The 18,928-nt window shown below is 40.8% G+C and overlaps 1 protein-coding gene across 13 annotated transcripts in view; it reads right to left on the minus strand.

Moving 5' to 3' along the window:
* The window catches only part of ARB2A (ARB2 cotranscriptional regulator A), a 483,138-nt gene that overhangs the window by 142,266 nt on the left and 321,944 nt on the right, over positions 1-18,928 (minus strand). For all 13 annotated transcript variants that reach the window (XM_023730112.1, XM_004375027.2, XM_012555172.2 and 10 more), the window contains one exon: positions 14,821-14,905. In XM_023730112.1, the coding sequence (XP_023585880.1) occupies positions 14,821-14,905 (85 nt within the window). The remainder of the gene's footprint in view (positions 1-14,820; positions 14,906-18,928) is intronic.

Consider the following 18,928-nt stretch of genomic DNA (forward strand, 5'->3'; position numbering starts at 1 on the left):
TGTATTTTTTTTAAACATCTTTCTAGGAGTCCCTGGGTGGTGCAAATGGTTAAGCACTGGACTACTAACCTGGAAGTCACAGCCATGAAAACCCTACGGAGTGCAGTTCTACTCTGCACACATGGGTTGCCATGAGTTGGAATCGACTTGACAGAAACTAACAACAATAACAACATTATCCTTCTAATTTTGAGGAGGCCAGATTTTTACCAAGTGTTCTGTACATGCTGAAAAAAAAGAAAAGTCTGTCTCAAGCCATGGCAAAGGCAGAGAACAATGAAATAGAGACAAGTTCTGGGAGGAAATATGTTGACAGGCATCAGACATTTAGCCATATGGTTTCAGTGAATCTAGGTTCAGGTATTTTCTTAACAGTATGTGGAAAACCAATCTGTAAGGTAGAGCTTCCCATCCTGTGTACCTGGTGCAAAGAAGTTGCAGGTATGTCAAGATACTTATTCCCTCACTCTTCATGTCAGCCAGGATGGGCTTGGACTGGCAAGAGCCTCTGACCCAGAATGCTATAATTTTCCATATGTGCTTCTTCAGAAACAGTGGAAAAATCCAATAACTTGTTGGTAACCTTTCTTTAGGCAAATATCACAGGACTGGTGAAGTGGGTGTGGGGAGAAGGTCAGGTTTTCAATGACCCAGAACAAAAGACTGCTAGCAGGGAATAAGGTACAGATTTCAGAGCTGAATAGGTACTATGAAGTCTAGGAAAAAGACCTTTGAAGTCAGGCAGATACCGTCTTTATGAGAGGGAAGTGGGGCAGGTCAGAACCAGAAGGAAAGCCTAGGAATGTTATATTTTCAGTGATGCCTTCCCTGGCCACCAACCTAAAAATTCAAAGTCTCCCCTCCACCCACACAATTCTTCAGTCCCCTTTTCCTGCTTTGTATTTTCTCCTACCAGTTACTACTCTCTAAAGACCTCTTTGAAAGGAGCCCTGGTGGCGCAGTGGTTAAAGCGCCCTGCGGCTAACCAAAAAGTCAGCGGCTGGAACCCACCAGCCACTCCATGGGAGAAGGATGCGTCAGCCTGCTTCCGTGAAGATTTACAGCCTTGGAAACCCTGTGGGGCGGTTCCACTCTGTTCTATAGGGCCACTGAGTTGGGATGGACTTGATGGCAGTGGATTTGGTTTTTTTTTTTGGAAAGACATCTTTAAAGTGTTAAAAAGCAAAGATGTCACCTTGAGGACTAAGGTGTGTCTTATCCAAGCCATGATATTTTCAATTACCTCATATGTATGCGAGAGCTGGACAATGAATAAGGAAGTCTGAAGAAGAATTGATGAATTTGAATTATGGTGTTAGGGAAGAATATGGAATATATCATAGACTGCTAGAAGAACAAACAAATCTGTCTTGGAAGAAATGGAGCAATGCTCCTTAGAAGCGAGGGGCACTTTGGACATGTTATCAGGTGGGACCAGTCCCTGAAGAAGGACATCATGCTTGGTAAAGTAGAGGGTCAGCGAAAGAGAAGAAGACCCTCAATGAGATGGACTGATACAGTGGCTGCAACAAGGGGCTCAAACATAAAACGACTGTGAGGATGGCGGAGGACTGGACAGCGTTTCACTCTGTTTTACACAGGGTGGCTATGAGTTAGAGCTGACTTGATGGCTCCTAAAAACAACAACAATATATTATATAATATTTTTATCTATCTTGTTTATTGTCTGTCTCCCCTACTACAATGTAAGCTCTGTGTGGGCTTTTTATGTGTTGCAATTCACTGCTATATCTCCAGCACCTGGGACAATGTCTGATGCACATAAACAGTTGTTGAATGAATGCATGAAGACTGAATATACACATCCAGAGAGACATTTAGGAAGCACAACTGGGGGGGAGGGGGTTGGGTGGAGTATACTAGCCTTAGCAGCAGCACTTACCCAAATTTAGCCCCAGTTGGAACCAGTCTGAAAAACAGCTGCCTGCAAGTCATGTGCCATCAAAGCAAGCTGTCTCAGACTTTTTAGAAGTTAGAAGGTATCAATTCTCTGTAACCTTGGTCTGTTTTCAAACATTTATATTTTGCTTTCCTTTCACCCTAGGGGGATGTCTCCTCAAACACAGTTAAAAATTATATTAGCTTTTTTTGGGGAGCAGTACACCACACAAGATCATTTCTAATTTCATCTCTACTGCTACCCCAATGTATCTTTTGGCTTTATTGTTTCCAGATTTCTATGTCTTACTGAACACGTTTTTTTTTAACTATTAGTTTTCCTTTTGATTTCTTCACTATATTTTCTAACTTTTTGTGGCTCTGGTTTCTGTGTAATACTTTGTGACCCTTGTCAATGTCATAGGGAATATAGGAAAGTATGAATAAACAAGTTATTTCTAGTTTATAAAAAGAATTAGTGACAGAAGTAATAGAAAGAATATTTCCACAAATGCTTCTTCACTCCTATAGAATTAAAATAATCAATAATAGTTTAAAAATAAATGATAGCCTTGAATTCTAAAATAACTAATTAGAACATACAGTACTCCATAACATTTTTATAGTATCTTCCTTCTGATGAACTCAAAATATTTCTCCAGAAACTATAAAAATGATCCTGATAACATTTCTATAAGATATGTATGGTGGATATTTGCTATTGCCGTTTTATTTAAAAAAACAAACACAAACCAGAAGGTACATTATTAAGTAAAGCATAATCTTATTAATCAATTATATCATCCTCTAGATAACACTGTATTCGACTGGTCAATCTTACAGTAGGAAGTAGTATAAACAGAAAGAAATGGGGAACCAGTCACTTGACACGGATTGAAAATCCTTCAAACATCCACCATTCACTATCTGTTGTAATAACTGAAGAGTCATTCTTCATTTTAAGTATAAGATGCGACACTGCCAACCTGTAAGTGTGGAGTTGTCAAGTACTACAGTTGCTTTCAAAAAGAAAAATGAAAACAATATGACTGTATAGAAAATAATCATCACTGATATTTTAAGCACAATTTTAAAATTTTATTATATTTCCTTTTAAAGTATATATTCATAGGTAAATTCCATTTATAAAATGAAGCTATTTTGAGCAACAGGTCTTTTTAAAAATCTTTTTAAAGGGAAACATTTAGTTACAAAGGAAAAAATAAAGTGTTAAATGGGTATTTTTACAGGTAATTTCATTTGCTATCACTGTGAAATGTCTAGTCAAAAGGTAAAAAGCATATTATAACTTAAGGAAAAAAGAAACTTTATAATTTAGAAAGCTGGGAGAGAAAGAAAAAAACTTCGCTAAATTGAGTGTACAACCCAGATATCCGTCAGTAACCTGCAGTCGGTGCCCTGGTGGTGCAGTGGTTAATCTCTCGGCTGCTAATCGAAAGGTCCTTAGTTCGAACCCACCAGCCTCTCTGTGGGAGAAAGATGTGGCAGCCTGCTTCTGTAAAGATTACAGCCTTAGAAACCCTACGGAGCAGTTCTACTCTGTCCTATAGGGTCGCTATGAGTCAGAATTGACTTGACGGCAATGGGTTTGGTTGGGACAGATGCTGACATTTTCAAATATTAACATTTTAAATTATGGATAACAGGATTATTGATCAGAGAATTTCAGGTGTTTCAAAGATAGTTCAACAACGTTTGGTTATTTCCACATGAATTTCCTGTCATCACCACCAACTCAAGCAAATATGTCATAAAACAATTTCATTATCTCTTGCCCTTAATTGATTTTCCTCCTCTATCTTATATCCCCGTCTATCTTACTTCTGGCAATGGTATTTTCATTTTCCCAGTTACTTATACTAGAGCTTTTCATTGTCTTCTCTCTTTACCTTAGCCTCTAGAGCCAATCTACTTGTCATCAACGAGTGTGGATTCTTTCTGAGTAATAGCTGTTATAGCTCTCTTGTCCTCTCCATTGTCACTGCTCCAATTCATATCATCAACCCCATATGCTTGTTTTATCTGCAGTCAACTAACTGGGCCTACTGTCTCTAGCTTCTTACATCTCTTTCATCCATTTGCTAAATTAATCTTTAAATCCCACTTTCATCATGCCATACCTCTTCAATATCTTTTAATGACTCTTTGAGGGAAACCACTGATTTTGGTTTAAAAACTGTTCAGTTTTCATAAGCAGATGTGGAAAATGCTGGGCATGCTGGCCCTAAGTCTCTTCTCATTTGATGGAACCTAATGTTGATACCAGTTTCAAAAGGAGGAAACCACCCATTAGCAGAGAGCCAGGAAACAATTCTTTTTTTTTTTTCTTTCTGGGAAAGTGTTAGTGTGATGATTAAGATTATGTCAGCTTGACTGGGCCATGATTCACAGTGTTTATATGTGATCACTCCCATGATGTAATCTGCTGTGAGTAGCCAATCAGCCAAAAGGGAGTTTCCTTGGGGGTGTGGCTTGCATCTGAATATAAGCAGACGTTCTGGCTTTTGGCATGCTCTGGATCCTGCAGCTGCCTCCCGTTTGTCTGACCTCTGGTTCTTGGGACTTGAGTAATCAACTTATCTGCTGATCTTGGGATCTGTTGATCTTCACAGCCTGTGAATAGGAGCCCTGCTCTCTGCCCTGCTGATCTTGGGTTCACCAGCCCCTGTGGCTACATGGATCAAGAGAAGCCTCTATCCTGATCCACAGACTTGGGACGTTCCAGCCTTTACAATCACATGAGGTGTTTCCTTGACATTAATCTCTATTTATACGCTTTACTGGTTTTATTTCTCTAGAGAAATCAGCCTAAGACATTTGGTAACGAGAGTGGTTCTAGAGAAACAAAATTGTAAGGATGAGTTTTCCAAAGTAGTTCTCAAGTCCAATTAGTCTTAAAGATGTTGATGACTCTGCTTCCAGCAGTAAAGAGGACACTGCTAACCCATGGTGTGAAGTGGTGAATCAAATAGGCAAAATATCACCACCACTACATCAGATATTGGTGAAAGGCGAGGTTCTGGGTGATTGCATACATGATACCTTTCTATAATTTTGTCACAATGAGAAGTATAAGGAAGCTGGTTGGTTGGTTCTACGTTCGCTAGCCAAACTGGTGAAAGACAGAGATGTGCTCAGGGCTTTAGAGTCAAAGCTCAAGTGCTGTATAAATGATCTCAAGGCTACCTACCACTTGTGCTTTGAAAGAAAGCCTTATTTCTTGTAGTAACAGAGCTGAAATTGCTGAAAGCCGAACCTAGAGTCTTATAGTAAGAGTGGCTGAATTACAACGTCAGCTCAATTGCCAACCTTGAGGGGTGTCTGAAGTTAAAGTAAGGGCACTGACTGGGAAGAAATGGGATTCTGAAACTTGGGATGGAGACATATGGGCAGATAAACAGGAAGCTGGGGAAACTGAGCCCCTAAATTCCTTTGAATCACTCCTGCCAGCAGAACTACTTCCATTTGAAGAGATTACTTCATGTCTGTCTGCTAAACAACTCTGCCGAGAAAAACCATTAGCTCCTCCACCCCCATCTGAGATTAGCCTTAGCCCAGCTGTGTCTAAAGAGCCCTTGCCTGAATCATTGTCCAGGGCATCACCTGAGGCAGATGCTTTACAAAACAATGCTGAATGTTCTCAAAACAATTCCACACTACTGATTCTGGCTTCTAGACCTATAACTAGACTCAACACTCAGCAAGCCCCAAAAGGTGAAGTACAAAGTGTGACCCAGAAGGAGGTATGCTACACTCCAAAACAACTGCTTGACTTTTCTAATATGTACAAACAGAAACTTGGGGAATATGTATGGGAATGGCTATTAAGGGTGTGGGAAAATGGAACAAGGAACATAAAGATGGATCAGTCTGAGTTTACTGATATGGGTCCACTAAGCACAGATTCTTCCGTCAATGTTTCAGCTCGAGAAGTTAGGAAAGGATCTAATAGTTTATTTGGTTGAGTTACCGAAGCATGGATTAAAAGGTGGCCTACACTAAATCAAGTTGAAGCACCAGACGTGCCTTGGTATACTGAAGAAGAAGGTATCTAAAAGCTTAGGGAAATTAGCATGCTAGAGTGGATTTATCAGGTTGGACCCACAGATTCACACTTGGAATGCCCAGAGGACACACCTTTTACCACATATTGTGAGGAACAAATTTGTGAAGCGAGCTCCAGCATCCTTGAAGACTGCTGTGATTGCTATTTTATGTAAATCAGATTTGACAGTGGGAACTGCCCTAACTGAACTAAGACACCTAACTACAATGAGGCTGATTGGACCCCGTGGTAGTAGGGGACAAGTCGCGGCACTTAACTGACAAAGACAAGGTGGGCGTGGTTACAGTAATGGTCAGCAGAGTCAAAGCAGTAATCAGAATAGTCTAACGCGTATGGACTTATGGCGTTGGCTACTTAGTCATGGTGTCCCTAAGAGTGACATAGATAGGGAATCTACTAAATATTTACTTAATCTGTACAAACAGATGAATTCTAGGTCAGGTGAACAGCAGTCTAAATCGAATCACCAGAATAGAGAGTCATGGTCCCTCAATGAATTGCCAGATTTGAGCAAGTTTAAAGACCTACAACCCCTTGAATGAAGGGGAGGCCGGGTCCCCTTGAGGAAGGACTAAATACACTGTAAAAATTTTTACTGTTAATCTTTCTCCTAGCCTTCCCCAAAGGGATCTACGGCCTTTTACAAGAGTGACTGTTCACTGGGGAAAAGGAAATAATCAGACTTTTTGGGGATTACTGGATACCGGTCCTGAACTGACACTAATTCCAGGAGACCCAAAACGTCACTGTGGCCTACCAGTCAGAGTGGGGCATATGGAGGTCAGATTATTAATTGAGTCTTGGCTCATGTCCATCTCACAGTAGGTCCAGTGGATGCCCGAACCCATCCTGTAGTGATTTCCCCAGTTCTGGAATGCATAATCGTAATAGATATACTCAGCAACTGGCAGACCCCTACACTGGATCCCTGACAAACAGAGTAAGGGCTATTATGGTAGGAAAAGTCAAGTTGAAGCCATTAGAACTGCCCCTACTTAGGAAAATACGAAACCAAAAGCAATACTGCACCCCTGGAGGAATTACAGAGATTACTGCTACCATCAAGGACTTGAAGGATGCAGTGGTGGTGACTCCAACCATATCCCCATTCAACTTGCCTATCTGGCCTGTGGAAAAACAGATGGGTCTTGGGAAATGACAGTGGATTATCAAAAACTTAACCAGGTGGTGACTCTAACTGCAGCTGCTGTTCCAGATGCAGTTTCATTGCTTGAGCAAATTAATACATCTGGTACCTGGTATGCAGCTATTGATCTAGCTAATGCCTTTGTCTCCGTACCTCTTTCAAAGGACCATCAGAAGCAGTTTGCCTTCAGCTGCAAGGCCAGAAATACACCTTCACTTGCCTACCTCAGGCCTACATCAACTCTCCAGCCCTATGTCATAATTTAATCCGCAGGGAACTTGATTACCTTTCCCTTCCACAAGATGTCACACTGGTCCATTACATTGATGATATTATGCTGACTGGACCTAGTAAGTAAGAAGTGTCAATGCCTCTGGACTTACTGGTAAAACATTTGCATGTTAGAGGGTGGGAAATTAATTCTACAAAAATTCAGGCATCTTCCAACTCAGTGAAATTTCTAGGGGACCAGTGGTGTGGGGCATGCCGAGATACTCCTACAGTGAAGGAAAAGTTATTACATCTGGCTGCTCCCATAACTAAAAAGGAGGCACAACGCCTAGTGGGCCTGTTTGGATTTTGGAGGCAACACAGTCCTCATTTGAGTGTGCTACTCTGGCCTATTTATCAAGTGATGCGAAAACCTGCTAGTTTTGAGTGGGGCCCAGAATAAGAGAAGGCTCTGCAACAGGTTCAGGCTGCTGTGCAACCCGGTCTGCAACTTGGGCGATATGATCTGGCTGATCCAATGGTGCTTGAAGTATCAGTGGCAGACAGAGATACTGTTTGGAGTCTTTGGCAGGCTCCTATTGGTGAATCACAAGGCAGACCCGTAGGATTTTGGAGCAAAGCCCTGCCATCCTCTGCAAATAACTACTTTCGAGAAACAGCTTTTGGCTTGTTACTGGGCCTTAGTAGAGACTGAATGCTTAACCATGGTATACCAAGTCACCATGCAGCCTGAACTGTTCATCATGAACTGGGTGTTGTCTGACCCACAGAGCCATAAAGTTGGACGTGCACAGCAGTACTCCATCATTAAACAGAAGTGGTATATATGACATCAGGCCCGAGGACGACCTGAAGGCACAAGTAAGCTGCACAAGGAAGTGGCCCAAATGTCCATGGTCTCACCTGTCACATTACCTTCCATCTTCCAGTCTGCACCTATAGCCTCATGAGGAATTCCTTATGATCAGTTGACTGAAGAAGAGAAAACCCGTGCTTGGTTTACAGATGGTTCTGTGAGATACGCAGGCACCACTCAAAAGTGGACAGCAGCAGCACTACAGCCCCTTTCTGGGACCTCCCTGAAGGACAGTGGTGAAGGGAAATCCTCTCAATGGGCAGAACTTCGAGCAGTGCACCTGGTTGTTCAATTTGCTCAGACGAAGAAACAGCCAGATGTGCGACTGTATACTGATTCATGAGCTACGGCCAATGGTTTGGCTGAATGGTCAGGGTCATGGAAAGAACATGATTGGAAAACTGGAGACAAAGATTTATGGGGAAGAGGTATGTGAATAGACCTCTCTGAATGGGCCAAAGAAGTAAAGATATATTCTTGTCTCATGTGAATGTTCACCAAAGGGTGACCTCAGCGGAGCATAATTTTAACAGTTGAGGGGATAGGATGACGTGTTCTGTGGAAACCCGTCAGCCTCTTTCCCCAGCTACTCCCGTCATTGCTCAATGGGCTCATGAACAAAGTGGCTATGGTGGCAGGGAAGGAGGTTATGCATGGGCTCAGCAACATGGATTTCTACTCATGATGGCTGACTTGGCTACAGCCACTGCTGAGTGCCCCATCTGCCAGCAGCAGAGACCAACACTGAGTCCTCGATATGGCACCATCCCTCGAGGTGATCAGCCAGCAACCTAATGGCAAGTTGATTACACTGGACCACCTCCATCATGGAAATGGTAGTGTTTTGTTCTTACTGGAATAGACACTTACTCTGGATATGGATTTGCCTACCCTGCACGCAATGCTTCTGCCAAAACTACCATCTGTGGACTTACAGAATGCTTATCCACCATCATGGTCTCCCACACAGCATTGCCTCAGATCAAGGGACTCACTTCACAGCAAATGAAGTATGGCAGTGGACGCAAGCTCATGGAATTCACTGGTCTTACCATGTTCTGCATCATCCTGAAGCAGCTGGCTTGACAGAACAATGGAATGGCTTTCTAAAGACACAATTACAGTGCCAGCTAGGTGGCAATACCTCGCACAGTTGGGGCAATGTTCTCCAGGAGGCTGTATATGCTCTAAACCAGCATCCAATATATGGTGCTGTTTCTCACATATCCAGGATTCATCGGTCCAGGAATCAAGGGGTAGAAATGGGAGTGGCACCACTCACTATTACTGCTAGTGACCCACTCACAAGATTTTTGCTTCCTGTCCCCACAACCTTATAGTCTGCAGGTCTAGAGTTCTGAGTTCCACAGAGAGAAATGCTCCCACCTGGAGACACATCACTGATTCCATTGAACTGGAAGCTAAGAATGCCACCTGCCCACTTTGGGCTCCTTATGTCTCTGGATCAACAGGCAAAGAAGAGAGTTATCATACTTGCTGGTGTGACTGATCCCAATTACCAAGAGGAAATCGGACTGATATTACACAATGGAGGTAAAGAAGAGTATGTCTGGAATGCAGGCGATCCCTTAGGGCGTCTCTTAGTACTACCATGCCCTGTGATTAAAGTCAGTGGAAAACTACAGCAACCCAATTCCGATATGACTACTAATGATGCAGACCTTTCAGGAATGAAGGTTTGGGTCACCCCATCAGGCAAAGAACCACAACCAGCTGAGGTGCTTGCTGAGGGCAAAGGGAATATAGACTGGGTGGTGGAAGAAGGTAGTTCTAAGTACCAGGTATGGCCATGTGACCAGTGCAGAAACAAGGACTGTGTTATGAGTATTTCTGCTTTGTAAGTGTGCATCAAATATTTTTGTTTTCTTCACGTATAAAACATAAGACGTAAACGGGGCTAGTGTGTTTTCAGTTGTAAGCTTGCTAGTTGTATTATGTTAGGTGCAAGTATGATTTTCCAATTGTCTTTATTCAGAGATTATGTATGGTTTAAGGAGATGTGTACATGTGCCAAGTTGACAAGGGGCGGACTATGATGGTTAAGATTGTGTGTCAACTTGGCTGGGCCATGATTCTCAGTGTTTATATGTGATCACTCCCATGATGGAATCTGCAGTGAGTAGTCAATCAGTTGAAAGGGAGTTTCCTTGGGGGTGTGGCCTGCATCCGAATATAAGCAGACGTTCTGGCTTTTTGCTCACTCTGGATTCTGCAGCTGCCTCCTGTTTGTCTGATCTCCAGTTCTTGGGACTTGAGCTATCAGCTTATCTGCCGATCTTGGGATCTGTCGATCTTCATAGCCTGTGAGTGGGAGCTCTGCTCTCCAACCTGCCGATCTTGGGTTCGCCAGCCCCTGTGGCTTCACGCATTGAGAGAAGGCTCTATCTTGATCCATGGACTCAGGATGTTCCAGCCTCTACAATCACATGAGGTGTTTCGTTGATATAAATCTCTCTCTCTATTTATATGCTTTACTGGTTTTGCTTCTCTAGAGAACTTAGCCTAAGACAGATAGTCATGATAAGCTTCTGTTCACTGTTATGTCCCCAGCTTCCAGAATAGTGCCTGGAACATAGTAAGTGGCCAATACATATTGGGAGAATGAAAGGATATGTGCTGGGGAATGTATATAAAATCACCTCCTGATTTAAGTTAACTTTGTTTGAATAAAAACTCAGAGGGAATAGAAGGTTACAGGGAGTATCAAGTTCTATCTTGAGAAAAAAAATTGGCCACAGAAAAGCTGAATAGTTACAAGGATTCATATAAGACCAACTGAGTGTGATAAAGAAGAAACTTAACATACAGCAAAGTCTAAACCGGTAGGAAAGTAGCAAGTCCCTCTTTAGAAAAAGAGAATTCTCTGGGTGGTGCAATGGTTAAGTGCTAGACTACTAACCAAAAGGTTTGTGGTTCAAACCCAACCAGAGATGCCTTGGAAATAAGGCCTGGTGATCTGCTTCTGAAAGGTCAGAGCCTCAAAACCCTACGAAGCAGTTCTACTCTGCACACGAGGTCACCATGAGTCGGAATAGACTCGACAGCAACTAACAGTATAGTCAGAAAAAGAACAGATCTTAGCTCTAGGTATCAGAGCTAAGATGAGCCTTACAAAACTTTAGTCTCAAAAAAGGCTAAGGATTTTCTGCTTAGGCTTTAGTAACCACCAGAGTTGAAGTTTAAGTCTGTTGTGTGGATTATATAGTGTTGCGTAAAAAATTACCCCAAAACTTGACGGCTTAAAACAACAATTTACCATTCACAGTTTCTGTGTGTCAGGAACCTGGGCAGAGTGTGGCTGGGTCACTCTAGCTCAGGGTCTCTCAGAGACTGCAATCAGTTGTTACTGGAGCTACAGTCATCTCAAGGCTCAACTGGGAGAGTATCCCCTTCCAATGCCACTCATGTGGCTGATGGCAGGCAGCAGGTTCTTGCTGGTTCATGGCCAGAGACACCAGTACTTGCCACATGGGCCTCTCCATAGAGCAGCTCACACACGGCTGCTGGCTTCCATGACAGTAAGGAAGAGAGAGGAAAAGGGACAGTTTGAGGTCTGCCAACATTGACTTGTCTTACCATGTTCCTCATTATCCTGAAGCAGCAGGTTTGATAGAATGATGAAATGATCTTTTGAAGACTCATTTATGGGTCCTGACGGGTGACAAGACCATGGGGGGCTGGATGAATGTCCTCCAGGATGTGGTATTTAATCTAAATCAGCATTTAATATATGGTGCTATTTCTCCAAGATTTGTGAATTAAAGAGTGGCAATGGGAGTGGCTCCTCTCACTATTACCCTTAGCGATCAACTAGTAAAACTACTGCTTCACATTCCCATAACTTTAGGCAATGTTGGTCTAGAAGTTTTAGGTCCAAAGGGAGAAATGTTTCCACCAGATGACACAACAATGATTCCACTGAGCTGGAAGTTGGAACTGCCATCTTGCCATTTGGAGCTCCTTATGCCACTGAATCATGGAGGCAATGGAGGGTGTTACTATACGGCTGGGATGGGTGATCTTGATTACCAATGGAAAATTGAACTGCACAGTGAAGTTAAGAAGTATGTATGCAATGCAGAAGATCCTCTATGGCACCTCCTTAGTACTTCTATGTCCTGTGATTAAAGACAATAGAAAACCAAAAAAAGCAGGAGTTCTAATGGCTTAGAAACATCAGGAATGAAGGTTTGGATCATTCTATCAGGCAAGGAACTGTGAACAGCTCAGATGATTGTTGAGAGCAATGAGAATATGGAGCAGGTAGTGGAAGAAAGTAGTAATAAATACCAGCTACAACTACAGGAAGGAGCCCTAGTGGGTCAACAGTTAAGTGCTCAGCTGCTAACCAAAAGATCTGCTATTTGAACCCACTAGCTGCTCAGTGGGGGAAAAGACCTGGTGATCTACTCCTGTAAAGATTTCAGCCTAGGAAACCCTATGAGGCACTTCTACTCTGTCCTATAGGGTCACTATGAGTCGGAATTGATTTCACAACACACAACAACAACACAACTACAGGATAAGCTCCAAAAATGAAGAAAGTAATAGATGTATTAATCAAATACTTTTGTTTTCTTATCTCTCATTCCTTTATAATTAATATAAGAAGTGTCGATAGCAATCAGCTTTATTTCTCAGTATTTAAATTACATGATATCAAAGGTGAGAAGAATGATCATGAACTGAAGACAAAAAAAGGAACTTTGTACTCTATTCTGGGAAAAGTTTCAGATGTATGTTGGATAGATGTATCATGTTAGGTGGGAGGATGACTTTATTTGGAGATTAAGTCTGGTTTAAGGAGACACGTTAGGTGGAAGGATGACTTCATTAATGTCTTTATTTAGAGATTAATCTGGTTTAAGGATATATATATATATATATATATATTATATATATACACATGAGTGTCAAGTTGACAAGGGGTGGACTGTGACGGTTTTTGTAATGTGTCAACTTTGCTAGGTCAAACTACATTTCCCAGAATTCCTTTTCCATTTGTTTCCAGTTAGGGTAGACCACACGAGAGATGCTTATGGAAGACATGGAGGATGAAAGTGAAGTAGCAGTCATTTCTAGCTGACACATGTGTTGCTTATCTGCTGGCTTACCTTGTGGTATGAAGCAGTGGCCAGGTGTGTGTGTATTTAGCTCCATGACACAGGGCACTGGCTTCTACAGGACACTCACACCACCAAGGACAGAGGCAAGTTTAATACTATCCTCATGGACTCCAGCTCATGCTCATGAGTTCCAGCTCATTCTTGCTCTCCCTAACTTTACATCCATCTTCTCTTACCAATTGTCTGCTCTGCTGACTCAAGCTCCAGTATCAGATGCAAAGTCAACAGTCTTATAAAGACTGTTTGACCAGCTCTGGTCAAATCTTATGTGAAATCCCTGTAACAAATCCTTTAATATATATACTATATATATATGTATATACATACATATATACACTTACTATATATATATATACGGATACATCTCTCCTAGTGGTTATGCTTCTCGATTGAACCCTGGCTGATACACTTGCAAAGTTTAACTATAATGACAGTGATGTTCAGCTGAAGTTTAGGTATTAATGATAGTTTAGTTAGGACAGTAGTTCTTTACCTAGTATTTGAACCCTTTTCCCAAATTATTTATTTTAAATATGTAAACATGTCTGCAACTTTTAAGTACTTAGTGATTAACTATCTCCTATAAGTGTTTCATAAAGTAGTTTGTGTTCCAAACTTCTACTCATTTTCTGGCATCTAAAACCAGAGCAAGCCCATTTTTGTTCTGTAGCCATAACCAGATACCACTATTCACTTTGTTTTTACAATCAAAATCAGTTGGGAAGTGTGAAAGCCAAAACAGAAAGCAATGACAAATGTCACCTGCTTCTCTTACCTAGAGACTGCAGTATAAACTCTGTAGGCTGGAAATCAATGCCCTCCTTAAAGTGGCTGGAGTCCATCTGCTTCCTGAGGTGCCTGCCTCTCCACCTCTTTCCTTCAGACATCAGGGCAGGGCCTGTAAACATCTTGAGGTCCATCTAACCCTTGATCCTTGCATTCCTCTGTTTTGTTTGCCTAGAATGCCATCCTGGCATGACTTCCCACAATCCTATCCAACCACCAAGATCCAGCCAAAACATTTGCATGGAAGTTTTTTCTAAATACTCTAGGCCACAGCAAGCTCTCTTCTCTCAATTCACAGACTTTACTGCCTGTCATAACATTGAGTTGGTACTCAATCAGAGACAAATACCCTATGAGATATCCCATACGGCTATCCAGTCCTTGTCTTAGTCAACCTTTTATTTATGTATCTCTTGTCTCCCTAAGCTCCAACAGCAACTATCATATTACTCTTAAATTGTTTTTACTACTCATTTTACTGAGCTTGTTGGATAAGCATTTTAAACTATTCAAATTTCTGACAGTGGATTAGATTCATGCCTTACCTTACCAAGAATTCTTCCAGCAATTCAAGTCAGAATAACATGTTTAATTCACAAAATTGTACTTTTTATTAGAATACATTTTCACCTTAAAAAAAAACACACATCTCTACTCAAACATGTACCTGCTGACACTCGGGGACAGTCGGGCAGCATGGACTCCACCGATGTGTCTAATGGTTCTGAGCTGGAGACCCAATTACAACAGTTCTGCAATGCAATAGAAACAATTCTCTGTTGAAACAATTTAAGCCAAGATCAAATTTTTAAGCTGCAGAGATTAATTTATCCTATATGATCAACTACTACAAGTGTATTCATTTTCTATACACTTTAAAGAATTTTCTTCTGGGAACAATAATTATTCAAGACCAACACAACTGCAGAAAAAGGTTTGTCTTTTACAATTCAGCCAATCATCTGTGCTCATAAGAAGGTATGTAACTTTTTGCGAACCATGATGTAGTATATTTCTAAGAGAAAGTTAGATGGTCCAGAAGTAATGAAATGAATAGAAAGATCATAGTTAAAAGAAACTGATTGAAATAAATATTAATTTGATCATGTGAAAGAATAACTACATTTCTAAACTATGTCCTTTGGATGTGTAATCCTAAGAGAAATAAATTTCGTATTTATTCCTAAAAACTTGGCAGAAATAAATATACCATCTTTTAACTTTTACTTAAACCTGGTTCAATGAAGGCCATATCAAAATAGTTAAAAAGAAATACAACCTGGTGAATTGTATCTATGTGTCGGAGACACAAAGCTTTCCATATTAAAGATCAATCTCTAAGGCAATGATGATTTACACTCAGACAAATGAAATTAAAAAAAATCTATATTCCTTCCACACATTTTAAGTCTGTATTTAAAGTCTGGCCTTTGAAAAATGTGATTAACTTCATATGGTTTTCTGATTATTTCTTAAAACACACACACACACACACACACACACACACACACACACACACAATGAATTTCCAGACAGATTTTTAAAAAAGAAATCACCCCATCAATCATGTTGGAAAAATCGCCGATTGCTATTCTGGTAAACAAGCATGTATTGTGTATTTTTAGATGCTTGCTGCCCTGGTTGAGCACCATGGAATCCGTCCTCACTGTGGAAAGATCCTTGACTGGTAGATCAAGTGTCTTATTGTATTTCCTTAATTCATTCTGTCTGGAAGAAGATGTCAGCTGTGTTGCAGTGAGGAGAGAATTTCAAAGGCCCCAGTCCCCACCAATAAAGGCTGAGGAATGGCTTTTGAATAGATTTGTCAAGGCAACCCTACTGTTCTGGGACCAGGGAGAACAGGAATAACATAAAGGAAGAGTTGCTATATGAGATTAGAAAGTGAAGTTCACAAAGCATGGCAGATTTTTGTAAGAAACAGTAGATCAATGAAACTACTGAACTGTGTGGAAAAAAAACGTGAAAATAAACACAACATCAAGTAATGTTCTTAAATGCTCTCTCTCTTTTTACATTTAAAATGGATAAAATATTAGTATTTTCATGTATCACAAAAGCTTGATGGTTTAAAGTGGATACACATTCTATAACGTGCACTCCTAATCTTAATTAGCAGCTGAACGCAAAATTATACAACGTAAGAGAGCAGAAATTATAAAAGAAGTAGGGTTTTAGAAGATATTTCATACATTTAAAATAAGTAAAATTAATATTACTATTGATAGAATACCACATCAAAGAGTTCTAGATAATGCAGAAGATTAGCACACAATTAGCCAGCTTTTATATACAATGTGACACTTGCTTGTAAGAAATAAGTATTCTCCAAAGCAGTGTCAAGATATGTAAATGGATGATTTGTTTTATCATTCATCACAGCCCCTAATAAATTCAAGAAATCATGACTTCTATAGGTACTAAAAATAGGCTCCCAATGATACAGGGAGATAGCTTCAATGAAGAATGACTTTCTCTTTCTCTCTCTTTTTCTTAAACAATTCAGTCTTTTCAATGACAGCAATTAGCACTCACTACAGACAGACAGGCAGAGATTAGGTATATATTTTAATTATTATTCATCCTACTGGTACCTCCAAATCTGATGGAAGTCAGCTATTATCCAGGTGATATGTCAGTCTTAATACTGTGCACCTACACTTAAAATACGTAAAACAATGTCTTATAGGAATTTCTAGTATTAATAGAAGTGATGGTATCAGGTTGCTACGAGTCGGAATTGATTCGACGGTACATGACAGCAATAACAGTACAATATGCAAGTGATTAATCATTTTCTAACTTGTTACCATTGACTTTAAAAGCTGAACAAAATGAACTTTATCAAGATCACCTTTAGCTTAAACATTTAAAGCAAAATACAGGTTAAATTTTTTTTTTATTGTACTTCAGGTGAAGGCTTACAGAACAAATAGTTTCTCATGAAACAGTAGTACACATATTGTTTTATGACACTGGTTAACAACCTGACAACATGTCAACCCTCTCCCTTCTCGACCTTTTTTTTTGGTGAAAATATACATAGCCAAAGACACACCATTTCAAAAATTTCTACATGTACAATTCAGTGACATCGATTATATTCTTCCAGTTGTGCTGCTATTCTCATTATCCTTTTCCAAATTATTCCATCACCATTATCTTCAACTCACCGTCCCCTAGGCTTCCCAGTAAAGCTTTTGAGTTGCTGTTGTCAATTTGATCTCACATAGATAATTCTTTTTTTTTTTTTGTACTTTAGATGAAGGTTTACAGAACAAATAGTTTCTCATTAAACAGTTAGTACACATATTGCCCTATGACAATGGTTAACAACCCCATGACATGTCAACACTGTCCCTTCTCAATCTTGGGTTCCCTATCACCAGCTTTCCTGTCCTCTCCTGCCTTCTAGTCCTTGTCCCTGGACTGCTGTGCCTCATTAGTCCCATTTTGTTTTATGGGGCTGTCCAATCCCCAGCTGAATGGTGAACCTTGGGAGTGACTTCACCACTAAGCTAAAAGGGTGTCCAGGAGCCATACTCTCAGGGTTTCTCCAGTCTCTGTAAGGCCAGTAAATCTGGTCTTTTTTTGTGAGTTAGAATTTTGTTCTACATCCTTCTCCAGTTCTGTCCAGGACCCTCTGTTGTGATCCTGGTCAGAGTAGTCAGTGGTGGTAGCCAGGTACCATCTAGCTGTACTAGACTCAGTCTGGTGGAGGCCATGGTAGCTGTGGTCCATTAGTCCTTTGGACTAATCTTTTCCTTGTGTCTTGTTCTCTTCATTCTCCGTTACTCCCGAAGGGGTGAGACCAGTGGAATATCTTAGATGGCTGCTCACAGGCTTTTAAGACCCTAGACGCTACTCATCAAGGTAGGATGTAGAACACTGTCTTTATAGACTGTGTTATGCCAATTGAGCCAGGTGTTCCCTGAGACCATGGTCCCCACAGCCCTCTGCTCAGCAATTCAGTCCCTCAGGGAGTTTGGATGTGTCTATGGAGCTTCCATGACCTTTCCTTGTACAAGTTGTGTTGGCTTCCCCAGTATTGTGTACTGTGTTACCCTTCACCAAAGTTACCACTTGTCTATTGTCTATTTAGTTCCCCTCCCAACTCCTCCCCTCCCTTGTAACCAACAAAGGTTGTTTCTTTTTGTGTGTGAACTTTTTCATGAGTTTTTACAGTAGAGGTCGCAAACAATATTTGTCCTTTTGTGACTGACTTATTTCACTCAGCATAATGTCCTCTAGCATAGATTTCTGCATTTTCCCTTTGCTCTCATTTTTTAGGAAGAGCTCTGAGCAGGGATAATTCCAAAGCTCCACTAAGAATGATCTAATAATATCTGGGATAGTACAGTGTTTTCTATAACAATACATCTCATTTCTTTATGTAGCACCATATCCCTTTCAAGGGATTTTCTTTTTGGTCATCACTGTTATTTCTCACAATAGTTCATGAAGTAGATGGAACAGGAATTATTATCTCTAATTCACAATTATAAAACAGGCCCAGAAACATGGAGTGTCTTGCCCAAGATTATAAGATGGAGTGGCTTGGCTAAGAGTACCTGGTACATGGTATATCCTCTAAGATTTACTGGCCTAAAGGAGACTGGAGAAACCCCGAGAGTATGGCTCCCAGACACCCTTTTAGCTCAGTGGTGAAGTTACCTTCGAGGTTCACTCAGCAGCCTGGGAGTGGACAGCCCAGTAAAACCATGAGAGTAACGAGGTACAGGAGTCCAGTGACAAGG

This window comes from Trichechus manatus, unplaced genomic scaffold, assembly GCF_000243295.1.
Source record: "Trichechus manatus latirostris isolate Lorelei unplaced genomic scaffold, TriManLat1.0 scaffold00032, whole genome shotgun sequence".
NCBI lineage: Eukaryota > Metazoa > Chordata > Mammalia > Sirenia > Trichechidae > Trichechus > Trichechus manatus.